At 37.8% G+C, this 8678-nt stretch overlaps 2 protein-coding genes across 2 annotated transcripts; one reads left to right on the forward strand and one right to left on the reverse strand.

Moving 5' to 3' along the window:
* The first annotated feature begins 2929 nt into the window (after positions 1 to 2929).
* Positions 2930 to 4094, forward strand: LOC106685580 (uncharacterized). The gene has a single exon (XM_014428341.2). The coding sequence runs from the start codon at positions 2930 to 2932 to the stop codon at positions 4061 to 4063; it is 1134 nt and encodes a 377-aa protein (XP_014283827.1). The 3' UTR covers positions 4064 to 4094.
* A 3101-nt stretch (positions 4095 to 7195) lies between these two features.
* On the reverse strand, positions 7196 to 8329 carry LOC106685581 (uncharacterized). Its single transcript, XM_014428343.1, has one exon. It carries the CDS (start codon positions 8327 to 8329, stop codon positions 7196 to 7198), a length of 1134 nt encoding a protein of 377 aa, XP_014283829.1.
* Positions 8330 to 8678: the final 349 nt, after the last annotated feature.

The raw sequence follows: 8678 nt of genomic DNA on the forward strand, positions 1-8678 counted from the left end.
TTTCTGTTTAAAGACTTAAAAGTTACTTTATTATGATTTATAATTTTCTTATTTTTCTATGATGTATTAATTTTTTTATTTTATTTGATATGTTAAGAATCTAAAGCCCACTTATTGTTTTTGTAGTATTATTCTAAAGGAACATATTCCAGAACAGAAAGAATTTAATATTATTATATTGCTATCGGGCGCAGTTACTCACGGCGAAGACGAGGTTGAAGAAGAAGAGAAGGTACTTGATGAAGCTCATCCCACAGGCCTCCATGGTGGTGCGGCGCGGTCGGCTGCGAGGGGAGCTCTGAGCCGCCTTCCGCCGCCTCTAGCCGTAGCCATGGCCACCCCCGGCACCACAGCCTATCCTCATCAATCATCCACTTCTTGTTCCACAATAAACCATCCTGATAGATGGTCCAATATGGCACCAATCGATGCCCGATCTAGTAACTAGCCTATCAAGACACACACACAGTCTGTCTTAAGAGTCATATTTTTAACTAGAATTAGTCTAAGAGGAGAAATAAAGAAGTTAGAGTTTATGGGCCGGGCTCAAACCTATCTCATAGGACATAATTTTAACTTATTCTCAAATAATTTTAAAAATTAGTTTACAACACACAACATGGAAACATTTCTGGCAGTTCTAAATCTCATACTAATTAATTTAATAAAGTAAACTGAGGTAAGTACTATAAATGCATTTCTGGCGGTTCTAAAAGGTTACTAATTAGTAATTAATTTAATAAAGTAATGATATTAGGTATTTTCCTCTTGGTTTTTCCCCTATAACCTCTAAACAGTGCATCCTAGCGAAACAGTCATAGAATAGAAAACTAAACAAAATTAAATTATGCGTCGAACGTGTATCATGACGTATTAATTCGGTTAAGTAGCAGTCAGTCGTCGTAAACAAAAAAATAAAATTAATTTATAAATTTTGCCAAAACTGAAGAAGAACAAAAGAAATTTTTATTCTGTTGGGCTCTTGGACTAACAGATTTCATTCTCAGATATTTGCACACTGTTAATACAAAATCGTACGAGCCGTTTTAGAAATTCAGTGTAGAGAATGGCAACATTTGCTGACGATACAGCCATTCTATCCTCCCATCCTGATCCTGTAACAGCCTCATCAACTCTCCAAGCACACCTCACCCGGATCGAGCAATGACGGATATTTTTTTTTTTAATTAATTACTTTATTTATTGATAATTAATACAATCTGCCATAAACTTAGGCAATGATTAATTGAATCGTGGTAATTGAACACATTCATACGAAAAAAAGAATAAAAAATAATAAAAATATGAAATAGAATATAAATAAATTCTATAAAATATTTACAATCTGAACCTGAGGATCACCGACCCCACTATATGAGGGGTAGATGAGGGCTCTCCGAAATCCCAGCGCAGCCCTCTCACCTTGTTACTGGTAATAATTCAGTGGATTCTGGGTAAGTGGGATAAAAGTTAATGAATCGAAATGCACCCATGTGACTTTTACTCTCCACCGCAGGAGCTGTTTTACTCTGCCCACCTGTTACTTTTAATAATATTATTTTACCCTGATCCGACACAGTCCAAAATATCTTGGGTTCATCCTAGACAAAAGTACAGATAAGTACTTAATACTTCATATAGTACTACATATGAATCAAAAATTAACATAGGAACGCATGACTGGATGTTCCAAAACGGTTACTACTTAGTTAATTAATTTAATAAAGCAAGGAATTAGAAATTTTCGTTCAAATAGATCTTTTTTCGGGTTTTCGTGTAAATTCCTAAACGGTAGATCTTATTGAAAAGTTTAATTAAACAAATTAAAGAAAATTAAATTATGCGTCGAATGAGTAGCATAAAGTAATAATTTGGTCAAGTTGTACGGTCTTAAACCACCTGTTCTAACTGTATATTGATTAGGGATAAGGAACAACCGGTGCAGGTGGTTCACTGACCATAACGTTTTAGTATTCTAATAAATATTATTTGTTTTTATGTTTATTTATTATTATTATTCCCCAATTATAAGAGATATTTTAACATTTCATTATTTTTATTTTTAAACTTGTGTATTTTACTCTAAGCATTAAAGCCCATTTCCAATGCCGTTTATATTATTCTAAAAGGCCTTGTTTCAGAATACATTTAGAACAATTTTTTTTTCAAATATATATACCTTCCAAAAACAGATTTAATGATGGAAATTTTTTTAAAATTTATATGACCCTCTTTCTAGTCATTTCTGAAATATGGGGGTTATCTACTTGGTATCACCCTATTCTAACCAAGGAAGAGGGTCAATTTATTATTTCGTGGGACCACCATACAAATAAAAGTCGGACGCCCAGGCCAGATTCGAACTGGCTTAACTGCAATTACTAGTTTGTAGGACTTAAGGGTTGCAAAGTACTACGCCTCAACTTCCTAGCTACAGGCGGCCCTATTGATGCCAAATTATATTCTCTGGTTGTGGATATATTAATAAAAACAATTTATCCAATGCATAATAGTAGTATAGTAATGTAAAGACAGAAATGACACAATTTATGGAACTATTGCTAGAAACATTCCAGTCTTGTGATTTCTTTAGCGAAATTTTCGTGATTTTAAAGTACGTTCTGACGTAAACAATTAATATTAATATAAACAATCAACAAACAAAGAAGTATTATAATAATCTCTTATAATTCTATTCTATAATTTTAACTCAATCAAGATGGAAATAGAAGTTCATAGACAATTTTTTACTACTATTCTGCCACAATATTTAATTTAATTATCTAGTGTAGTTAATATATACATAATTGACTATAGGTGTAGTCATCGATCGAATATTTGAACTAATTAGAGCCAGTTACAGCACCCTTCGGGGTGGGAGGGGTGTGTATATAATAGGTGCTCGGATTGCTGTTAACCACAAACCAACATGAACACTAAGTGTACAGTCCTAGTTCTCACACTCGGCCTCGCAGCAGGCTTCACCTTAAGAAGTGACGTCACCCGCTCAAAAAGAGACGCTCCATACCGCGGCCCGCCAGCTCCACTCAACCACGATGGAACGGTGGCCTTCACGGCTGAGTTCCAGCAAGTCAATGATGTCCACAACGCGGCCTATAGCGAGGAGTACCAAAGGCTTCAAGCAGCTGAGGCTCTTGCGGCAGCACACCCTGATCATACCTCTCCGCCGTCCAAGGATTACAACCCTCAGGATAACAGACAGTACAACCCCCACGACAATGGACAGTTCGCACCTCAGCGAGAAGACGACGGCCAATACAGGCCTCACCTCTACGAGAATACACAGTCCACTCAACAGTATAGCTCACCTTCATACGTATCGCACCAACCTCAAGTCTCATACAACCAAAGGGCTACTCAACAACAATATAACCCAGTTGCCTACAACGCAGCACCTTACCACCCCACAACACAGCACAATCAACAGCAATATACCCCAGCCCCACAGAACTCACATCACGTTGCTGCACCTCTGAACCCGGATGGAACAGTCGCTCATACTCCAGAATACATCGCCCTGGCAGCATCCCTTCAAAACTCCTATCAACAAGCATCACAAGTTCCAACCAGACATCGAAGATCCTTGAACTTCTACCACGGATCCCCGGTCCCGCTCAACCATGACGGCACAGTCGCAAACACACCCGAGGTAGAGCATGCCATTGCAGTCCACAAAGCTGCTTATGACCAAGAATACCAAAAGCTTCAATCCGTAGCCCATCAGGACGGAGGTTACAGCCAGTACGAGTCCCAGCAGGAAGATGACGGACAGTATAAACCTCACCTTTACGACAATGTAGATTACAACTCACATGAAGATCACTTTTATAACCATAATGACCACATCAGCAAAGAACCTTTCTACGCCTACAACCCAGAGGCTCACATCCCAGCTCCCCTCAACCACGATGGCACGGTCGCTCACACAGCCGAGTACAAAGCGGTTGCTGCAGCTCACCAGGCAGAACATGAAAAAGCTCACCACAGCGTCAAGCTTCAAATTATTTATCCCCAATCTAGTCTTAGTAACAGCTATTGGTAGGCTGTACATAAATCAATGTATATACATAATATAAAAATAAATTATTGTTGAAGAATTTATACATTTCTTTTCATCTCTTAATTACATTAAATACTTAATTTATTGCTCTTGATTAATATGTATTTTCATTTGGATCAACCAATGACTATTTCTTATTCCTCTGCAATATGAAAATGTTTAGCGTAAACCTTAATTGGATAGTGCGTCTTAGAATACAACTCACATGAAGAAGACCACCGCAATGAGTACAGTAACAACAACTTTAGCCAAGAACCATCTTACGTCTACAACCCAGATGGTCATGTCCCAGCCTCTCTCAACCACGATGGTACAGTCGCAGAGTACAAAGCCGAGTACAAAGCAAAATTTAAAAAGGCACTCCATGGCATCAAACATCAAAGCTTCAATTCAGTGTTGGTTTATAACCGTAGCTTCTAGTAGACTGTTACAAAATATGTGAAGATATTATTGTTTTGTTTTTTTTCGTTTTTTTTAATAATTTATTTATTGATATTTACAACTGTATACACATATATACAACAAGTAAATTTGCTGTAGGTGACATAGTGACATGATAAAAACATGTGGAGAATCTACCCACTGATAGAACTCCAATAACATTTCTAGAGAAGATCTCGAGGCCATCTTCTTTTCAGACGCCTAGGAGGATTATTACGTCATGAGGGAGAAGCCAGGTTAGAAACAAGTGGATTTGGGTGGTTGAGAAGTTTATTATGGAAGGAACGGTATCTGGTTCTGGCCAAATCGGCAACATATGGAATATTGAGGTCCTGATGGATGACTTGATTTGTGATAAAGTAAGGAGCATTAAGAATTTTACGAAGGATTTTGGACTGTAAGGATTGGATTCTGGAGGAATTTGATGGTTTAGTGGAGCCCCAAAGCTCAACTCCGTATGACCAGATAGGCCTTATTAAAGTCATGTAGATCAGTATTTTGTAATAGATTGGCAATTTAGACCGTTTGTCTAGTAAATGTTGCAATAGTCGGAATCTACGAGCAGTTTCTTGTCTTTTTAGTCTTGTATGAGGATTCCATGTCAGTCGTTTGTCGAGATGTAGTCCTAAGTAACGGATCTGTTCGACAGGAATAAGTGGGGTATTATTAAAGGATATTATAGGGGAAGAGGTCATGGGTTTACGTCGAAAGGTAAAATATAATTGTTAAAAACGTTATAAGCTCATACTTTATTTTCTAATTTACGTCAAAATAATTAATTTATTAATGTTTTCCTGAATACTTATGTTTCATATTTATTAACTCATGACACACTATTTCTTCACTCGGTCGTGTAATACGCTTAAGCATCCTGCCATATTGTAAAATGAACTGAGTGTTACATTATTACACAATTAAATACAAAAGACAATACTGATATGTATTGACCTTTTGCCAATCCTGGGTATTATTAAGGTGTTTCGTCATCTGCCCCTATACCTGGTCAGGGTATCCTTCTGCGAAGCTTTTAGGGCGTCCCCGGATAAGAAAATATCTGTATTAAGTTTCCCACATTACCAGAGTCCCCTGAGAAAATTAGATTGGCTAGCCTTTAAGTGTTATAGCAAAAATTACAGGTTTTGACGAGGGACCGGAATCAAATTAAGCAGATGCAGGCCCTTCCTGGACATGTCAAACTTTACCACCCACTCTCGGGCCTGGGGAGGGGGCGCCTACCTCGGGAGAGTAGTTTCTACAATGAGGAATAAGATTCAAAAATAAGGTAACGCCCCAAAAAAGAAAGTGGGAGAAAAGACGCAGGAAAACTAGATCAGGAAAAAGAACAGTCAAGAGGAACACTTAGATGCATTCGACCAGACGAAGTCGTGAGAAGGGCCACGAGACCTGGACATCCCTTATGAACAAGAGGACACCTACGGAACTACATCCCACGGCATCAGCAGCTATAAGTATAAAGTAAATAATAAGATGATATTTTATGGCAACCTTTATCTGAATCATTTTAATCATAGTAATAAATTGTAAATATATAGTTAATGTAGTTTATGTAGTTTATATACTATTATATAACCCAACATACCACTCCTTATTACATTATATAATTAATAGTAACAACATGTTTTAAATATAAAGGTATTTAATTGGTAAATTGGTAAACACACAAAAGGCCTTTGGAAAAGAATCCAATCATAATAATAGTATTTTAGGACACAATAAATAAATTAATTAATTAACTTATTTTGGATAATTGCCTTCAGCGATTTTTATGTTTTTACCGTACTTACCTAGGGTAAAATTATTTTTTCATTTCATTAAACCAAAACAATGTTAAAAGTACTTTTCTGAAATTGAAATTAGTCAGACTGTCAATTGAAAGGCTTGTTTGGAAAATTAGAACGGGGGCAAAATGCCGCAGTGAGTAATTAAAGAAATATATGTTCCAAAAAGAGAAAGAAAGAATTTAAACCAAAATAAGTAAGTGAAAATTGTGTGCTACACCAGGTTTTTTTATTATAACTCAAAATTTTCCGAATTTCTTCAAGTCTTTAAAAATATTAATCAATAAAAGACTGAGGATAAATTAAAAAGCAATAGGTTTGTTATGATTAAATAACATAACTGACATCCAGAAATATTAAAAACTTAAAACCCGTATTGTACACTTAAATTAAACCACATATCTATAGAATTTTTTTTTATTACAATGTAATCGCGGTAATCAGAACATCGATACTCCCAACATTCCAGTACTCCGAACTGGCATAAATAAAAGTAACGTTTTGAAAAATCAAAAGGCAATATCATTTATTTCAAATAAGTTAGTAGTTTCCACATATAAGAAAAATAGAACTGTTCTGTTTGTTGGGTTGTAGGCGTAAGATGGTTCTTGGCTAAAGTTGTTGTTACTGTACTCATTGTGGTGGTCTTCTTCATGTGAGTTGTATTCTAAGACGCACTATCCAATTAAGGTTTACGCTAAACATTTTCATATCGCAGAGGAATAAGAAATAGTCATTGGTTGATCCAAATGAAAATACATATTAATCAAGAGCAATAAATTAAGTATTTAATGTAATTAAGAGATGAAAAGAAATGTATAAATTCTTCAACAATAATTTATTTTTATACTATATACATAGATTTATGTACAGCCTACCAATAGCTGTTACTAAGACTAGAGTGGGGAGAAATAATTTGAAGCTTGACGCTGTGGTGAGCTTTTTCATGTTCTGCCTGGTGAGCTGCAGCAACCGCTTTGTACTCGGCTGTGTGAGCGACCGTGCCATCGTGGTTGAGGGGAGCTGGGATGTGAGCCTCTGGGTTGTAGGCGTAGAAAGGTTCTTGGCTGATGTGGTCATTATGGTTATAATAGTGATCTTCATGTGAGTTGTAATCTACATTGTCGTAAAGGTGAGGTTTATACTGTCCGTCATCTTCCTGCTGGGACACATACTGGCTGTAACCTCCGTCCTGATGGGCTACGGATTGAAGCTTTTGGTATTCTTGGTCATAAGCAGCTTTGTGGACTGCAATGGCATGCTCTACCTCGGGTGTGTTTGCGACTGTGCCGTCATGGTTGAGCGGGACCGGGGATCCGTGGTAGAAGTTCAAGGATCTTCGATGTCTGGTTGGAACTTGTGATGCTTGTTGATAGGAGTTTTGAAGGGATGCTGCCAGGGCGATGTATTCTGGAGTATGAGCGACTGTTCCATCCGGGTTCAGAGGTGCAGCAACGTGATGTGAGTTCTGTGGGGCTAGGGTATATTGCTGTTGATTGTGCTGTGTTGTGGGGTGGTAAGGTGCTGCGCTGTAGGCAACTGGGTTATAATGTTGTTGAGTAGCCCTTTGGTTGTATGAGACTTGAGGTTGGTGCGATACGTATGAAGGTGAGCTATACTGTTGAGTGGACTGTGTATTCTCGTAGAGGTGAGGCCTGTATTGGCCGTCGTCTTCTCGCTGAGGTGCGAACTGTCCATTGTCGTGGGGGTTGTACTGTCTGTTATCCTGAGGGTTGTAATCCTTGGACGGCGGAGAGGTACGATCAGGGTGTGCTGCCGCAAGAGCCTCAGCTGCTTGAAGCCTTTGGTACTCCTCGCAATAGGCCGCGTTGTGGACATCATTGACTTGCTGGAACTCAGCCGTGAAGGCCACCGTTCCATCGTGGTTGAGTGGAGCTGGCGGGCCGCGGTATGGAGCGTCTCTTTTTGAGCGGGTGACGTCACTTCTTAAGGTGAAGCCTGCTGCGAGGCCGAGTGTGAGAACTAGGACTGTACACTTAGTGATCATGTTGGTTTGTGGTTAACAGCAATCCGAGCACCTATTATATACACACCCCTCCCACCCCGAAGGGTGCTGTAACTGGCTCTAATTAGTTCAAATATTCGATCGATGACTACACCTATAGTCAATTATGTATGTATTAACTACACTAGATAATTAAATTAAATATTATTATACTATATTAGATTATTATAATAATTCTTATGATTCTGAATTCATGAATGCTAATTAATTACAACTTTACACTCAACGAAGGTGAAATTTGATGTAATTCTAGTTTTCCAACTGAGAAACAACATCTATACTAATGCTTTAGCAAGTGGAATTTACTACTTAAATTATATTATGTTGAGTA

The sequence above is a fragment of the Halyomorpha halys genome, unplaced genomic scaffold (genome assembly GCF_000696795.3).
Source record: "Halyomorpha halys isolate HHAL.00 unplaced genomic scaffold, Hhal_1.1 Scaffold712.1, whole genome shotgun sequence".
Taxonomy (NCBI): Eukaryota; Metazoa; Arthropoda; class Insecta; order Hemiptera; family Pentatomidae; genus Halyomorpha; species Halyomorpha halys.

Coding starts and splice junctions, on each gene's coding strand:
- LOC106685580 (XM_014428341.2), top strand. CDS start 2,930: ATGAACACTAAGTGTACAGTCCTAGTTCTCACACTCGGCCTCGCAGCA.
- LOC106685581 (XM_014428343.1), bottom strand. CDS start 8,329: ATGATCACTAAGTGTACAGTCCTAGTTCTCACACTCGGCCTCGCAGCA.